Source organism: Thamnophis sirtalis, unplaced genomic scaffold (assembly GCF_051295495.1).
Source record: "Thamnophis sirtalis isolate CommonGarterSnake01/CBP01778 unplaced genomic scaffold, rThaSir2_p1.2 scaffold_14, whole genome shotgun sequence".
Classification (NCBI taxonomy): Eukaryota; Metazoa; Chordata; class Lepidosauria; order Squamata; family Natricidae; genus Thamnophis; species Thamnophis sirtalis.
In genome coordinates, this window is record NW_028261394.1 from 41852490 (window position 1) to 41871366 (window position 18877).

The window sequence follows — 18877 nt, forward strand, 5'->3', positions numbered from 1 at the left end:
ATTGTCCCTTGGCAAGTTGTCCAATTCCGTCCCTACTGAGCACAACTCAAGTTGCTCACATTCATTTGGGTTCCTCCAGTGGGCAGTTTAATAAGGAGTTACTCGGCAACAAGAATCCAATGCATAAGAAACTAAATCCATTTATCCTGCCATTTTACTCCAGAGTTGTGAATTTGCTTTCAGTAGAATTTAGAGCTGCTTTCTTCTCAAAACAAACTTTGCAAATGATTTAAAGCCAACTCGTTAATAAATACGTTTTCTTTTCATTCAAAAATACGCGATACAAATTTGTAAAACGAACAGGGGGGGAAAAAAAAGGGAAACGAAACTGTTAACTTAAGTGAACAAAGAGGGCATCTCAAATCCTCTGAATATTCACATTTTTGTTTTTTTATACAAAAGGGTTAAGTTTTGACTATTCACAGATGGCCTGATTTCAACTCAAGAGGCGTCTCTTTACATTAACAATCCAAACTGCAAAACTGAAAACGTTTTGGGGGCAGCTTTTAGTTCGTCAGCTTAAATCAAGGACCAATGCAGACAGAGCATTCATGTCTCTCATGTGGGGGTGCTGCCCCAGGATCGCCTCAATCTTCTCCCTCTGCTCCGAAGTTGGGAATATTTTCGTCAAGGCTTCTTTTAAACGGGTCGTTTCGGTGGCCGATCTCGGAGATGGGGGAAGGCCGGAGTTGACCAGGGACGTGGTAGGAAACCGAGACAAGTTAGAGACAAGACCAGAAACGGGGTTTGGGACCAATTGTCCGCTCCCTTCGGGCTGCATCACGAAAGGAGATATCCCCAAAGGAAGATGGCTTCCGCTTGCAAGGTTGTACGGGGTTGGCCTAGCCCTGGAGGAGACAAGGAACAGCATTCAGTATGAGAGTCTTTGATTGGTAAACAAACAATCTTGTCAATCTCAGACGGCCTGCCATCAGTCATGGCAAAGACAGCCAATATTTGATAATACCAATAGCACTTAGACTTATATATTGCTATGCAATGCTTTTACAGCCCTCTCTAAGCAGTTTACAGAGTCAGCCTCTTGCCCCCAATAATTTTGGGTCCTCATTTTACCCACCTCGGAAGGGTGGAAGGGCTGAGTCAACCTTGAGCCTGGTGAGATTCAAACTGCCGAATTGCAGGCAGCCGGCAGAAGAGGCCTGCAGTACTGCACTCTAATCACAATTTATAATCTTACTGGTTTGGTGTCTTGGGAGTCAATCTTGACTCCTGGCAATTGCCTGGACAGGTCCTTGCGGTTTTCTTGGCAAGATATCAGAAGTGCTCTGCCACTGCCTTCTTCTCAGGGCTGAGAGGGAGTGACTGGCCCAAGGTTACCCAGCTGGCTTTGAGCCTCAGGAAGGACTAGACCTCACACTCTCCAGGTTCCTAGGCTGATAGCTTAAGCACTGCGCTTAATTAGCTCTTAATATTGCTCTTAAAGGTAAAGGTTCCCCTGCACATATGTGCGAGTCGTTCCCGACTCTAGGGGGCGGTGTTCATCTCGGTTTCTAAGCCGAGGAGCCAGCGCTGTCCGAAGATGCCTCTGTGGTCATGTGGCCGGCATGATGAAACCCTGAAGGCGCACGGAACGCTGTTACCTTCCCACCAAAGGTGATTCCTATTTTTCTACTTGCATTTTTAACGTGCTTTTGAACTGCTAGGTTGGCAGAAGCTGGGACAAGTAACGGGAGCTCACTCTGTTATACCGCACTAGGGATTCAAACTGCTGAACTGCCGACCTTTCTGATCGACAAGCTCAGCGTCTTATCCACTGAGCCACCGCATCCCGTAATATTGCTCTTACTGAAGTCCTAATGAACCTGACATCTACAGTTAAAATTACATTCATTTGTAGCAGAATAATAAGAGTTGGAAGGGACCTTGGATGTCTCTTAGCCCAGCCAAGCAGGAGAGATCCTATATCATTTGATATAAGCAGCCAAGAGGACTTTAAAAAAGAATTGCAGGATCTTCGTGACTTGGTGCAATTTGTTTTACAACTTAAATGTCAACCTTTGGCATAATTGCCTCACAGATCCATCTGTTGTGTGCTCTAAGACACCAGGGCTAATGTCATATTTACAAGGAAACTACCATGTGCAAGAGGACTTGTTACTAAGATTAAACGTGGCTTATCTTAATCGTCTGTGCGTGTGTTGCAAATGTACCCACACCTAGTATGTTCAGTTATGGCAACAAAAGATAAAACAAATCTGACAGAAGAGCCACTCCTCCTTGTGCTAAGCCTTTCATGTCTTTTTTCTTTTATCTCGTGACCTTTTCAGTTCTCTTAAAAACTTTTTTGTTTTTAATTTCCGTTTCCTGTTTTGACAAGAGAAGGGAGCTGGGAGCCCCCCCCCCAAAAAAAACATTCTACCTGAAACTAGCTTCCTCTTGAAGAAAACAGTCCAATCCAGGTCCATTTCGCCCCAGGGGGTCATCGGGCACCATGAAAATGTCTCCAGCAAAAGTGTATTGCAGAAGCCTAACGCAGGAGAAGAAGAGAGCGAGGGTTGTAGTAAGAAAAACGAAGGGAAAGGTTTCCCCTGGCCAGTCATGTCTGACTCTAGAGGGCGCTCTCATCTCTGTTTCTTAGCTGAGAGAGCCAGTGTTGACCAAAGACACTTCCATGGTCATGTGTCTGGCATGATTACCAGCCTATAAGACGCACCGGAGTATAAGACGCACCAAGATTTCAAAGAGGTAAAAAGAAAAAAAAAAGGTTTTTGCCTTCCCCGGCCCCCAGGAGCACTCTGCAGGCTTCCCAAACCCTCTGCATCAGGGGTGAAATTCAGCAGGTTCTGGAGAACCGGTAACGGAAATTTTGAGTAGTTTGGAGAACCGGCAAATGCCACATCTTGCGCGCTTGGGTCTTAAATTTGGGCTGCCAGCTGACAATCTCAGCATCTCTGACCGCTGAGCCATATATGGTAGAGAAGAAAGTAGCTACCCAATATTTATAGAGAGGTGTCACGGTTTATACTTATTTGTGTACACACACACACACACACCAGCAAGACAATCAAAAAGACAATACCTCCTTTGAATAATCTCCCTCCAGCTTGGGGATTCGTCTACAAATTCTCTGAAGTTATCATTGGTAACAATAACACCTCCAGTTTTTTCAGCCAGGTGCAGCAGAAATCTACAACACATTTGGGAGAATTTGTACCCAGGTGCTGAATAAATTCTTTTTTTTGCTTTTAAGAAATAATTTATTGAAACATTTAAAGGAGCAGAATAAAGAGCTACATTTAAAAAAAGGTAGAAAGGGATATAGTAGTCAAGAATGAAAATTTAGATTTTATAATTATAAAGTCATTTTTTACTTTGTTTATAACAAAGGATTTAAAATCATTTATTAAATTTGTAGAATTTTGCTCACTATTTTTCTCTATATTTTATCTTTCCTTTTTCCTTTGTGTGATTACATACTTCTAATCTTTCAAACCATGACAAATAGTGGTGATACCAATATTAATTCATGCTTAGAGATTCACAGAGATTCCTAGCTATTTCATACAATAACATAATAATAATGCATTCAAGCAACTCTGATGAAGGCCTGATTAACGTGCAGCTTCTGGGCAAAAGTTGGCTGTATCTTATCATCAAAGTAATGATTTATTGCCACCACTGATTTCTGCAAAGGGAAGGAATAATTAAGATGCTCTACCCTAGGCATTCGAAAGGGATCTACTTGGTTTACAACTGGCCCTTTCTTTTAACACAATGGAACACAGCTCAGCCAGAACCCTCACTGAGCTTTGGAATAGAGAGACTTTGGGAATGCTGGTGGGAATATTGGTTGACACTGCCTCCCAGTGGCCTGTCTCTCTATACTGTTTCTAGCATTCTCTTTGGGTTACTGAGGAGTTAACATGGTTAAGAGACCAGGTTTGAGTTTACATGTGTTGGATAAGAGTGACAAAGACACAAGACTCTGAATATTGTCAGCAGTGATGTTCAAGATGACTATATACAGTAACAGTATACGGTACTGCATATACAGTATACAGAAAAATGCAGTAACTTTCCCTAGCAACATCTTCCTAGAGGACGAGTCAGCTGCGTAACATTTATTTCAAACAACAGAGACACAGAAGTAGAAATCGGGAACAAACTCTCTTTACCTGTCGTCGTGAGAGGCAATTCTAGCCCCACATACGACCCTTGCTGGGGTAAGAGCCAAAATGCCAACATCTTGGAGCTGGGTTAAGAAATGCTGCTCTATGAAAAGAAAAGAAAAAAGAGGGGAACGGAAAAAAGAGAGAATGAAATGGATACACAGACAATCCTCGACATACAACATTTGTTGTTCAAAGAGCCGAGGTGGCGCAGTGGTTAGAGTGCAGTACTGCAGGCCACTCCAGCTGACTGTTATCTGCAGTTCGGCGGTTCAAATCTCACCGGCTCAAGGTTGACTCAGCCTTCCATCCTTCCGAGGTGGGTGAAATGAGGACCCAGACTGTGGGGGCGATAAGCTGACTCTGTAAACCGCTTAGAGAGGGCTGAAAGCCCTATGAAGCGGTATATAAGTCTAACTGCTATTGCTAAAGTTACGATGGCACTGGGAAAAAGTGACTAATGACCTTTGTTCACACCTATGACCATTGCAGCGTCCCTGGGAGCATGCAATCAAAATTCACAACACTTGGCAACTGACTCATATTTATGACGGTGGCACTGTTCCCGGGATCACGTGGCTCCCCTTTTGTGACCCTCTGACAAGCAAAGTTAGTGGGGAACCCAGATTCACTTAACAACCGTGTAGTGACTTAGCACACTGCAGCGATTCACTTAAGAAACGTGGCAAGAAAGGTCATAAAACGGAGCAAAACTCTCTTAACAAATTTTCCGTTTTGGGCTCCATTGTGGGTTGGAATTCGAGGACTACCTGCTATTTTATTTCGGTAGGAAGGTACCAAATATGCCACAATGCACAAATGGCTACTTTTAAGTTCATCTAGCCATCAAAGCACTTATAGCAATAGCAATAGCAGTTAGACTTATATACCGCTTCATAGGGCTTTCAGCCCTCTCTGAGCGGTTTACAGAGTCAGCATATTGCCCCCAACAACAATCCGGCTTCTCATTTTACCCACCTCGGAAGGATGGAAGGCTGAGTCAACCCTGAGCCGGTGAGATTTGAACAGCCGAACTGCAGAACTGCAGTCAGCTGAAGTAGCCTGCAGTGCTGCATTTAACCACTGAGCCACCTTGGCACTTCTGGCATTGCAGCCGTTAACAAGAAGCCAGTAACAGATACGGAGATTTAAGGGTTGACAGCCGGTTTTTAGGCGCGTTCTGTCGTCACAAGGCATCTCTTCTTTTAATTTATTAGCTAAGCTTGGGACTTATTGGAAAAACGAAAGTTGAAATTTGGAGAAGCGGAAGGAATGACATTGGAGGCGTCTGTCTTAAATCCACAGGTCTGAGAGAGAGTTGTTTTTATTCCTTACCTGTGATATTAGAATCTTTCCGTGTTCGCCACTGTGGGACAAAAACTGTAATCTTCCTGTGACCATGTTTCCAAAAGTAATCGACAGCAATTGCGATTCCTCGACAGGAAAAGAATTTTTGCAGGCCGTGGCTATCAGAAGAGAGAGAGAGAGAGAAAACGGTATTATTTCTCGATCTTCATAATCTATTATTTATCACAATCGACTATCAATTATTGATAGTTGATTATGATAAATGGTAGATTATTATCCTATTATTATGCCATGCTAAACCAAAACCAAACCAAACCCTATCCATTTCCTCATTCACTTGAAACACTGGCTAATCAGAAGACGTGATGTTCACTAATGAGCATTTTTTTTCCCTTTTAACCCTGCAATCCCTTGCTTTGGGGTGGGGTGGGAGCGATTTGATTGGAGCTGAGCATTTACTGGCTGGATGCCCCTCCTAACACTTACGGGAAGTTCACAGCAATTACTCACTGCGCCCAGAGAGAGAAATATCTGCCGCTACCTAGGATGAAACTCCACAGCCTCCTGACTGAGGAGAGAGCCATACCTCTAGGCCACCACGCCACTCTCACTGAGGAATAAATAATTTTTTTAAAAGGAAGAGATGACGATTCCTCTTTGATCGGAGAGTATACTTGGAAAATAGTCTTTAAGGAAAGAAGAAAAGCTGTTTCCCTGACAGCGGCATCCATATAGGAGTCGTGATTATTCAAAAAATATTCCACTCACAGGATGGCACCACTCTCATCTTGCAATTAGACATACCTGTGCCAGAATATCTCATACAAATATGTCAAGAATGTATTAGTGCGATACTATCAGGATATATTGCTCACTTTTAACAATGAGAGGCGTGTCATATCAGTTTAATAAATAAATAAAATGCACTTTATTTCCCCATCACTGTTTCGTGACGGTTCCTCAATGGAGGTTTTTAAAAAGAAATTGGACAGCAACTTGTCTCAAATTGTATAGGAGCTCCTTCATGAGCAGGGGGCTGGACTAGAAGACCTCCACGGTCCCTTCCAGCTCTATTTTGATTGATTGAAAATGTACCATCTTCACTCCCTTGTCCCCATTGAATGCCCAGGTTTCCCGGCAAAAGCTACCCAATTAATAATATAATTTGAACTTTAAAGGTTATCGCTAAAGTTTTATTTATACATTTTCCCCTAATGTAAGTTTGTGTCCTTGCAACAGAAGAGGGAGTGCAAGCTTAGAAACTGGAAAGATTGAGATAAACTGGAATCATGACTACATGCTTTAGATTTCCTTCCTTGAACGGAAGGCTCCCTTCAAAACTTTTGCTATGTCATTATCTATCCACATTCCCCCTATCTTTTTTGTTTTGATGTTCTCCAGAATAATAATAATAATAATAAAAACGAACAGGAAGAAGCTTGCCCGAGGCTTAGCCAAGAAACAACCAAAGATGTAAGTGATCTAAAATGGGTCCTAGGTTGAAATTTGGGATTGATGTCAAGCTAGTATAGTGTATGGTTTGTGGTGAGAACCAGGACTGCAAAGTTACGACCGCTATGGCGGTCGTAACTTTGAGGATGAATTGTAAGTAGCTTTTTTCAACATCAAGAAGTCATTAAATGATTGATTATAAGTCAAAGACTTCCTGTGCAATATAGACGATAGAATAGAATAGAGCTGAGAGGGACCTTGGAGATCTTCTAGTCCAGCCCCCTGCTCAAGCAGGAGAACCAATACCATCTCAGACAAGTAACTATTCAGTCTCCTCTTAAGATGAGACGGATGATCATTTGTTCCTGATCTTAAAGAAATACCAGCTTCAGAATGAATTTATTATGAATTACATTTGCAAGAACTAACAGTTTTGGTAATGCACGTAGTTCTCTGTGCTAAATAGCTGAGATAGTAAAAATATGGCTGTTCTGCTTAGAGGCTTATAAGGGTGGGAACAAAACTAAACTGGGAATTTCAATAGTTACCCCAGCGTATGCATTTGCGTGCATGTGTAAACACACTTATGTGTAACACGTACAATATACGAAACAAGGAATTGAAAATTGCAAAGCAAAGTCAGAGGCCAAAAAAAAAAAAAAAGCCACAATGTATTTCCATTGATTTATGTATCAAACAATGTGAACCAAACTGACCTTTCTTGAAAGTGTTGCAAAAGACCAAAAAAACCCTTTGAAGAGCATATACTTCCTTTAACAAGAACACAATTAAATGGGAGGCACAGTGTGACACAGCTTCGATATTTGCATGGTTCCTTCTCCTCAGCCTCAACCTGGGAGAATCCGCCTCGAATTTAATGTGAATCATAAGTGCTACTTTTAAGTATTTTACGAGCTTTGTGTCAAGTAAGAGAAAGGGGAATGACAGTCCGTTGGGCGTGCTATTTTTTAAGCAGGCAAGGCAGTTCTGCAAAATCCAGCCACCAATGTTTAGTTTTTTTAGCGACCTTGAAACTTTCAACAATCTCTAGAGGAAACTTTAAAACAACATTTTTATCTGCCAGTTAAGGGATGGCTTTCAAACCTCCTCGCTGAGTAGGGATGAATCTAAGAGCAACATTGCCCTATCATATCTGAGTTACATGCAATAAAGGACCCACAACCTTGATTGTAACATACACATTTCTCAAAGTGTGGACACCTTAGGGAAATTCATTTAGCAGTAAGCGAGGCCGTTGTTCTCTTCTTTAAAATAATAATTAAAAAAAGAACCTGTAGAAGATACCTCCAGATTCAGTGATGGAGAAAAACAACTTTAGAAAAAAGGCTTATGAACAGAGAAGGAAACGCATGCTAAATTCGGTTTTCATTTTTTTCTCCGTCGTCAGCATTCAACAAAAAAAGAAAGCAGCTTAATAGCAACTGCAACATTTCTGAACAGGAAGTGTGGGTGGGATTCACTGCACACAGGCACGTTAGTGCAGTGTTTCTCAACCTTGGCAACTTGAAGATGTCCGGACTTCAACTCCCAGAATTCCCCAGCCAGCATTTGCTGGCTGGGGAATTCTGGGAGTTGAAGTCCGGACATCTTCAAGTTGCCAAGGTTGAGAAACACTGCGTTAGTGCACACAAATGGTCAGAATCTTGTTTTGCAAATACCTCGTGCACCACAAAGTCTTACCTCCCATGCTATTGTTTTTAGAGGTGAGGCAAGGTGAAGTTAGCCTCTAGGATTCTCAAGGCACCTTCCTTTGAGGTGCAGTTGATGTTAGTACCTTGTCTATATAATACTGAAACTCTCTTTCCTTTTAATCCTTAGCTGGGGAAAAACGATGCGCCACTGAGCTTGTTGATCAGAAAGGTCGGCAGTTCAGCGGTTCGAATCCCTAGTGCTGCGTAACGGAGTGAGCTCCTGTTACTTGTCCCAGCTTCTGCCAACCTAGCGATTCGAAAGCCTGTAAAAAAATGCAAGTAGAAAAATAGGAACCACCTTTGGTGGGAAGGTAACAGCATTCCATGTATCTTTGGCATTTAGTCATGCCAGCCAGATGACCACGGAGACATCTTCGGATAGTGCTGGCTCTTCGGCTTTGAAACAGAGATGAGCACCGCCCCGTAGAGTCAGGAACAACTAGCACATATGTGCAAGGGGAACCTTTACCTTACTCTTAACTTACAGAATTCACCCAGAAAACCCATGACTTTTGCGGAATTAAAAGGTTTGGCAAATTTCATAATACATTTTTGGGACATAAACATTATCAATAGAACAGTTTAGATCGAAAATGTCCTAAAGCATTTCCTGTGCTGATTTTTGACTGTGCCGTACAGTTCGAAGAGGGGCTAATTTTGGAACAGGGACATATCCGAATATATTCTGGCTGTTCCAATGAAGGCAGTACATTAGAAGCTCTGTCACTGTTGAAGGCACTCAGGAATCTGGTAAGGAAATATGTCTGGAAGGATAACCTGAGAAGCCACGGGTTGTCTAGTCTTACCTATCTCTGGGTCTCACAATTTTCGAGTTTTATTTTTAGAACTGCCATTTCATCTAAAGCGGTGGCAGTAAAAACCCTGTAATTACTGCAGGACTAACTCACTGCTCACTCCGGAAATTCGATTCTGAAAGGCTCAAGGCTGACTCAGCCTTCCCTCCTTCCGAGTTGGATAAAATGAGGACCCAGATTGTTTAAGGCAAGAGGCTGACATTTGTAAACCGCTTAGAGAGGGCTGTAAAGCACCGTGAAGCGGTATAGAAGTCTAAGGGCTGTTGCTAAAGGGGAAAAAAAAAATCAAACAAATCCGCAAATGATGTTACCTTCTGCAAATACAGCTAAAACAAATAATGTTACCTAACAGTGCAAACATGCTACTGTGTAACTTCGGTTTATTTCAACTGTCAGCGGATGGAATCCAAACAACAGTTACCACAGTGCAAAGTATTCTCCCATGCTAATTTAAACATGTATCACAGGAATTATCCAAGAGGCAAGTAGGGGAAGGAAGTAGCAGAGGATGTAAATAGAAGCAAAAAAAAAAAAAAAAAAAAAAAGCAGGGGCAAGTTGCACCCTAAGGGATTGTTCTGCATTCTTAAGGTGATATGGATGCCAACAGACCTATGAACTTAAATGTGAAATTCCAACTATGGCACATGAGTGCACAAAAGGGCCTTTCCATTATATTTTAAATTTATGGTATTCTTTGGAACCACAGGTGAACTATAAAGGTAAAGGTTCCCCTCGCACATATGTGCTACTCATTCCGGAGGGGGCGGTGCTCATCTCCGTTTCAAAGCCGAAGAGCCAGCGCTGTCCGAAGACGTCTCCGTGGTCATGTGGCCAGCATGACTCAATGCCGAAGGCGCATGGAATCCTGTTACCTTCCTACCAAAGATGGTCCCTATTTTGCATTTTTACGTCCTTTCGAACTGCTAGGTTGGCAGAAGCTGGGACAAGTAATGGGAGCTCACTCCATTATGTGGCGCTGGGGATTCGAACTGCTGACCGTTCTGATCGACAAGCACAGTGTCTTAGCCACTGAGCCACCGCATCCTTAGGTGAACTATAGGAAGCTGCTTTGGGTTTTAGAGCTAAAGCATCACGATCAAGTTTGAGAAACAAACACTTTTTCCTCTCCTTTATATAATATCCAAGTATTTCTCAACTTGCTGAAGAAAATCCATAAAGACTGCACTTTCAAGTTAAAGACAGAAACTCATCTCAAGTTATTTCCCTCCCCGCCAAAAAACCTCATTTAATCGTTCTTTTATCTTCTTCCGTTTCCTGTCCCTTCCCCATCCTTCTTCCCCTCTACGTGCTTCTAGAAATCTAAGGACCGCCCATACTCACGATATCGCAACGTTGCTGCCATCTATGACTACGTATTTTAAGTGGGGTCTCCCCGGCTCGTTTTTCAGTTCCAGCTTGTAGGGTGTTTTCAACGCCTCTAGAAACCGCTGAACCCCGGTGACCGAAGGGTCGCCAGGATGACCGTAAAGCCCCCCCGTTTTATTCTCTGGATAAGAACTTCTTAACTGCAGAGGAGGGATGGGGTCTGCAAAGTGCTTTGGTTTTTGGGAAGGGAACTGCTGGGCTCCGAGTTGTGCAGGATGGCAGTTTTCCTGCTGGCCGTACGTCGCAGGGAGGTGGGTGGGACACCCTCGAAGGACCAGAGTCTCTTTCTGAACAGGCGGCTGTACATTCTCCCAGCCGCCCCTGGCTACCAAGATGGGATCTTTGGCTTTCTTATTTTGGATTGCCACGGGGGCGTTACTAGAAGCGTTCACGAAACCGTCGCTTTCCGCCTTGCTACCCTGCTCCGAACAACCCGATCGTATTTCGCCGAGCGCTTTACTCGGTGGGTTTTTGTGACCCAAAAGACCGCTTCGATTTTCAGGGTCAGATCCACGGGTTTTGTCTTTGTGGGGTGCTTGAGAAACAGAGGCGGTGTTTGCGTTTTGGGGCGGCTCCGACTGACAGCCTAGATCTGGGTGGACCCCGATGCCGGGACTGCCGTTCTTCTTCTTCGCTTGCGCTTCAATATTCTGGGAGTTGGCTCTGGACTTCTCTTCCTCTTCCGTAACCATCTTGCTCTTTTTCTCAATTTCTTCTAGGAGGAGGAGGGGCTCGGCCAACTGCCCGTGTTCAACAATCACCATTTTTACAATTTCCTCGGAGTAGCCCATGCTTTTGAAAAAATTGACCAGGATCTTGTATTCCATCTCCTCGTTTATTTCATCGCCGTTTTTAGTATCGAGTAACTCTTCTGTATCCGAGACCAAATCAATCACCTCTATGTCAGCTTGTCTTTTGCAGGACATCTGCTTACATTCCTGGTTGTTTTCAAAAGAAAACTGCTTTTTTGGAAGCCTCTCGTCGCCATCCGAGGACCTTCGTTTACACGACTGCCTTTCTTTCGAGGCAGACGCCTCCAGAGAAGTGAGGCCATTGATAGGTAGAAAATGCCCTTCGGGTGTATCGGGAAAAACTGTGTCCATTTGCTTAGCTAATTCAGAGACCGGTGTACCTGCATTGTTCCTCGCTTCCTCCTGAGCTGTTGTGCCATCGCTGCTTATTACAGGTAGTTTCTGCACCTGAGTTGGCTTTTTTAATGATCCATTGGAAGGGCCGGGATCTGCAGCTCTGCCTTCCATTTTGCCGCCTTTGTGCTGCGTGAGGCTCAGCAGCTCTTTCTTCAGCGAGCTCGGTAGGATCAACAAGTCCATTGTGTATTTGTCTGCGTGAGCTTCGACGAGATGTTTGAACTGTTTCTTCACTTCCGACTCCTTGACCGTCAACTCGTTGAGGTTGCTTTTGAAGAGGTTCACAAACTGCTGGATGTGGCTCCTGGCCATGACCACAGGCTCTGTCCGGCCTTTAATACCAAGTGTCCCGATCTCCACTACGGTAATGTCAGCAGAGGTGCCCTGGATAAGGCAATTCAGGAAGAGGTTTTGTGCTCCTACAAAAATACAGTGCATGTCTTTGGGATAATATTCCCACTCTTCCAATTCGGGTTCACAGATTCCTTTAATATATTCCTGTAAAAAAAAAAAGGGGGGGGGGAGAGAAAGCATAAATGAAGGCAATTGGTGACAGTTCAGCTTTTGAAATTTGTGCCTTATTAAAGCTACGACTCTGAATTCGGTCAAGAGGATGACTTATTGTTGTTTTTATTGCTCTTCCTCCTGGAGGAGCTGAGAGCAGATTGCAAGCAAACAGCACATGTGAAAACAATCTTAATAAGACTATCGTCCTTCGTTTTTTTTACAAAACGAATGGGGGAGAGAAGATAGAAGTATCCTTAAATTAGGCAACTTCTAGGAGAAATCTGAGAAACACTTCTGCCCAATGAGTCAATCAGATCTCGTATGAAAGAGTCTTATTGCATCTTAAAGTACAATTTTGTATTGCTCTGTGCTAACTTTGTGCTTTAATTCTAACAACATAAAAAAAAGCTTTCAGGTTCTCATTACCCAACATTTATACTGGAATGTTGAGAAAAATAGGAAGAAACTTATTCTCACGATAATTGAATTGTGCCCCAAAGAGATCTTTTTATAGTAGCTGCAAATAGGTAAATGTAAAGGAAAACGGCTTCAGTGTACAAACAGCAGAAGAAGAAGCTATAGTGGCCTTCAGACTCTGAAAAACGGACCATTCCACTGGCTTCGGAATTAGCCACAGTTCTCACATATCTATCAGGCCTACAGTTTTCAAAGAGATTATCTTTTATGTTTACCACTGAAGCAATAAGTATTGCAACATTCCGGGTTTTACCCTGGAAATATAAAAAGAGTTCCTAGTTAAAATTGTGTAAGTGCAACTGCTTTCGCAGTTGGGCAACTGATTGATATCAAAAGTCCGAGGTTTCTCATTCATAGGCTTATTCCTATTTTCAAAGGGCTATTCAACAGGAAAGGTGAACATTGATGAGCATCCAGCTTGGCCAAGGAAGGTCCCATGTTTCATTGTCAATGATAAACCATTCTTGAGACTATCCTCCAAGATGACGCATCCAGAAATTTAAACAGTTCGAAATATGGGAATGACCTGGCTAAATGATTACAACACCGTGATGTTAAAATGTTGTGTACAGATTCCTAGTTTACTTCTAGTTGCCAAATCAATACCGACTTTCAGGGGAAAAGCCACAAACGGCCAGGAGACCTAAAGGAGAATCTGGCATAATTCTACCTTCAAATGTTAGATTAATGACAGCTAGGAGAAAGTCCCTTCCTTTAAAATTCTATTTATAAAAGGCGATATATTGTACTACTTTGACCTGAACAAATCTCTTGCTTGAACTGCGGTTGATTCATGAATTGGGAAAAGCAAAAGAGGACCCGTCCAACAAATCACCTCTTTATATAACATATTTCTGGATTCCTGGAAGGTTAAAAGAATGGGGCAGAAATCCTCGTTATGAAAGCTGTCTTCCCTACACTACAATAATCACGGAACATGCAGACAAGCCCGAGTTGAGCATATGACTTTTTCCCCACCTAATGTGCGAAAGACACTGTTGAAGCTCCAAAGTGTTTTTGTTTTGGAAGATGTGAATGAAATCACTTTGGTTTTGAACTCAAACCCAGCAAGCATCCTAAAAAGCACAAGTCCCTTCAGATAGAGGGTTTCTGCTGTGAAGCAAAGACATGAGATTGCTATTCAGAAGAGCTCATGTGCCTAGAGATATTATTACTAATTCTGCTCATCATGTCCTTTCCTGTTTCACACATTACAGTGACAATATAGGGGGATGTGGTGGCTCAGTGGCTAAGACCCTGAGCTTGTCGATTAGAAAGGTCGGATCCCTAGTGATCTGTAAGGGAGTGAAAGTCTGGGCCATCTGAATTCAAGTTCCAGTTTCTGGATGAATGAGACTTCCGCTGCACTTTGGTTCTCAAATGCTTAAGTCCATAGGCAAATGTGGCACTCAATAATTGTCAAATTATGATTATAAAGCACATGCTAAGAATTCTTCCTTTCTCCAGGCGAAGGATTTCAAAACTCATAAACTACTTCTATATATAACTGATAGGATTCTGGTCCTACCCTTGGAAATTAAGCCATTACAATTTACCACTCAGCCTTAGAAAGAGGCACAACAAAACAATATTTTCATATCTATAACTTTCTCCCCTTTTGACCTCTTATATTTGAGATGCATACTTTCCTCCAGGGCATCTCAAATCTTTGTTTACCAGTTACTAGCTCAAGTATTTTTGGTCTGTATGTTTTTTTTTTAAGTAATCTCCTACTCACTCCACAATCTACACTCAAATTGGGTTTATTAATACAGAAACACCTACCACAAGTCCTAAATAAAAGACCTGACATGCTTTTTGTTATTTTAACATAAATACCCAGGAAATTATGGTCCACATTTAGATCAATTTCACTGTCAAAACATTGTTGGTTAGGACGACTCTCTTTTTGTGGTGATTTTATAAAACTCCATTAGAGAAAGCCTGCCTTCCACTGAAACAGTTAAAACTTTATTTCAAACCACCGTGGAATCTTAAAATTACAAATATTATTATTTAAGGCTTAGCCAGAGCTCAAAAGAAAAGGTGGTCACATATGAGAGGCAGTCTTGAACATTCTCTCTGTTAAACGTCAAACAGCTAAGAAAAATCAAGGAAGAACTACTGTACAGAAATGTTAGTAAAATATCCTCCATGCTAATCTTGGGGTAAATAAGAAAATTTTCCCAGTGACATTTATGGTGAATAAATTAAAGTGAGCATTTACAGTAAACAAATTGATTTGAAAAACCTCTTCCCAGATTTCTGTTCATCTGGACAAAGCTAGCATGCATGAGATAAGCTGCCAAGTAGCTCACTCCGTTATCTCTCGGATTGTTTATGCCTCCCCTTTCTTCCCTCTGTTTCCCCGCTGCCCCACAATCTCTCACAATCTCTACTTCTTGCAAGAGATATAAAATAAGCAGCCAGCTAATATCCAAGTTCTACAGATACTGTTTATTGCAGGAGAGAAGAAAACAAACATGAAATTGTCCAAGCTTCAATGCCTGGCATCTTAAATATCAAGGATCTATAACATTTAGGTCTTTGATTTAGAATCCGGGGAACCATTACAGGTTTGCGTAGGCATCCACTAGGCTAAATGGACTTATTCTTCCTGCCTGCTCAGAACTATCTTTTCAATGGCAAAAAAGCAGACAAGACATGGGACATTCTTGCTTTACTCTCTAATAAACCATGGGAATTCTTCTTTTCTGAAAGAGACCAACCCCTCATTAAACACAGTTGCTAACAGCATCACAAGTTGCTCCAGCTTCTTTGTTCAGGGTTTTTCTGTTATATGTTGCCCCAGTTTTGGTTCTGTGTCCAATGGAGAGGTCAGGCTGATGAATGGTTAAAGGTTCCCCTCGACATACTGTACGTGCTAGCCGTTCCCGATTCTAGGGGATGGTGCTCATCTCTGTTTCAAAGCCGAAGACCCAGCACTGCCTGAAGACGTCTCCATGGTCATGTGACCAGTAGGATTGAACGCTAAAGGCGCACAGAACTCTGTTACCTTCCCAGCAAAGGTGATCCCTATTTTTCGACTTGCATTTTTACATCCTTTCAAACAGTTCGATCGGGACAAGTAACAGGAGCTCAATCCGTTACATGGCGCTAGGGGTTCAAACTGCTGATCTTTTTGATTGACAAACTTTCTGATCAACAAGTTCAGTCATGAGTCCCTACAAGTGCCAATAGAAGGGAATAATTGTAGCTCAGGGTTCAACTATAGGATTTTTGATCCTCTCTGAACTTGGTCACCAGTCCCAAAAGAGACTCTGTTTATATACAAATAGCTGTCAATATTTGGCATTGTTTTCTTCCTAGTGTTCCTTGATTAGACAGTTGCTTACTGTTTGTCTGACTTTGCTGATACTTGATTGGAGAATTGTTTTCTGTTTAATTGATCCCCTAACCAGAGTGCACCAAGGACCCCACAGTTCAACCCTGAGCCACAAAAATCCTCTTCTAATAAAACCTATGTTTGTGGAGGCCCTCTAGAAGGTTGGGGCAGTGACAGGAATGGGGAAGAAATAATGTTGCAGGAGGAGCCAGGGCAGAAAAAGCTCTCTTCTGGACTCCCATCAAACCAAGCTCCTTAGCAAGCAGGGTCTCTGGTTCTGGTCTCTTGACTGTAATAAAGTCGATTTGATTTTGTTACTGTGGGGATGCTGCAATGGTCACAAGTGTGAGAAACAGTCAGTCAGGTTGACTCAGCCTTTCTTCCTTCCGAGGTGGGTAGAATGAGGACCCAGGTTGTTGGGGGCAAGAGGCTGACTCTGTAAACTGCTTAGAGAGGGCTGTAAAAACACTATGAAGCTGTATATAAGTCTAAGGGCTATTCCTCCCTTCCTCCTCTTTCCTCCTCTCCCTCCCTACCTTCATGGTACAATGGTTAGAATGCAGTATGGCAGGTTAACTCTGCCCACAGCCAGAAGTTCAATCCTGACCGGCTCAAGGTTGACTCAGCATTCTGTCTTTCCGAGGTGGGTAAAATGAGGACCCAGATTGTTGGGGGCAAGAGGCTGACTCTGTAAACTGCTTAGAGAGGGCTGTAAAAGCACTATGAAGTGGTATATAAGTCTAGGTGCTATTGCCTGCCTTCTTTCTCCTTCTTCCCCTCCCCCACTCTTCATGGTTCAATGGTTAGAATGCAATATGGCAGGCTAACTCTGCCCACAGCCAGAAGTTCAATCCTGACCGGCTCAAGATTGACTCAGCCTTCTGTCCTTCCGAGGTGGGTCAAATGAGGACCCAGATTGTTGGGGGCAAGAGTCTGTACTCTTGACTCTGTAAACCGCTTAGAGAGGGCTGTAAAGCACAGTGAAGCAGTATATACCGTAAGTCTAAAGGATATTGCTACAACTAGATGATCAAAACCCTTTGCTTTCTAACACAGTGGCCCCTTGGCCCTCAACTGCTTTGAAACTCATCGGATTTGGTATTCAACCCATTTTGATGTGCAAATTTCGCCCGGGTATTCATCATTTGTTTAGTACTCGATGCACAAGCTAGAACTTGTTGGTGTCACTTGCCTTGTGACTCACTCTACTATTCCTTCTTGGAAACATTTGTTGTGTACTCATCCTTTTTCGTACTCCTGCCTCCCAAAACCAATGAAGTGATATTGCTATTTTTAAGCGCCCTTTGTACCTCCGAATGGTCACTAAACGGACTGCTGTAAGTCGAGGACTGTACCAGGTGGGACAACCCTGACCTGGATGATTTGAGAGACTCTCCACAGGCGTCTCCGCCTCCCCCCCCCCCCCAATACACACAGCCTTCCTTGGTCTCACTTTCAGGATACGCTCTCCCACCCCAGTCCGGCCTTACCTTGGCGCTGCGCACTTGCTCCCGTTCGCCCAGCAGGCTGAGCCAGATCCTGCGCCCGCCGCGGGCCGAGGGAGCCCAGGCGCCGCCGCTGCTCGCCGCCTCTAGGATGGCCAGGCGCACCCCGAAGAGGCGCTCGAGGCCGCCGCGGCTCCGCTCCAAGAAGCCGCTCTTCTCCGCCGGCGCCGTGAACTCATCCAGCACCGTTCGGCTGTCGTCGTTGCCGCCGCCGAGGCGTTCCTGCTCCTCCGACGCCGCGGCTGAGGAGGGACGAGAGGCGGCCATTAGCGAGACGCCCCGCGGCCCGCGCAGCCGGAGCGACTCAAGCAGCGGCGGCGCCGCCGGGGAAAAGAGGGCAACGAGGAAGAGGAGGAGGAGGAAGAGAACCGGCGGGGGCGGCCGCCGCTGCCGCTTCCCATCGCTTCGGGCCCGCCAAGCGCCGCCGCTGCCCAGGAAAGTCCCCTGCGCCGTCGCCGTCGTCGTCTCCCTCACCCCGGAAGCGCCTAGGCCTCATCGCTAGGCAACCGTAACGTCACCATGAAGCGCCGACGCGACACACAAGGAGGGCGGGGCCGGGTGCCTTCGTCGTCACCGCCGACGGCAAGGCACGCCCTCTTCCTTCCAACGTCGTTCTTTTGCCCGCACGGACTCCCAGCCGGCATGTTGAGTGAGGGCAAGGCGGTGGGCGGGGCTTTGTCAACCGGCGTAAGGGGAAAAAACGACCGTTCTCTCCCTCTGGCGGCACATTGTTGGCTTTCCCCCCCTTGTTTGCTTTGTGGTGATAGGATTGGAGTTATATATATAATATATATATAGGGAGGGAGGGAGGGAGAGGGAGAGGGGGAGGGAGGGAGGGAGAGAGGAGGGAGAATGGAGGTTCACATGAAAGGAATGTGTGTGTGTATGTATGTATGCTGTGTGTATGTGTGTGTGTGTGTATGAAGGTCTTGGCGTATTCGGGTCTTTTCCCGTGTAAGATTGACAGTATCTTGGCGACGTTTCGAAGAGGTCCCACTTGTCATCTTCAGGCTGGTACCTTTGACTTCGTGCTTGTGCGAGCAAAGCGTGATCGGAGCTGCCTTTCTCAATAAGTATAGGTGGGTGGGTG

The 18877-nt window shown here is 44.0% G+C and overlaps 1 protein-coding gene across 1 annotated transcript; it reads right to left on the minus strand.

The window, feature by feature from the left end:
* Positions 1-136: 136 nt before the first annotated feature.
* On the minus strand, positions 137-18271 carry N4BP1 (NEDD4 binding protein 1). The gene is made up of 7 exons (XM_087729534.1): positions 17773-18271; positions 10760-12450; positions 5466-5596; positions 4137-4233; positions 3041-3148; positions 2381-2488; positions 137-848 (listed from the first exon to the last, which is right to left on the minus strand). Exons 1-7 carry the CDS (start codon positions 18052-18054, stop codon positions 515-517), a joined length of 2751 nt encoding a protein of 916 aa, XP_087585660.1. The 5' UTR covers positions 18055-18271; the 3' UTR covers positions 137-514.
* Positions 18272-18877: the final 606 nt, after the last annotated feature.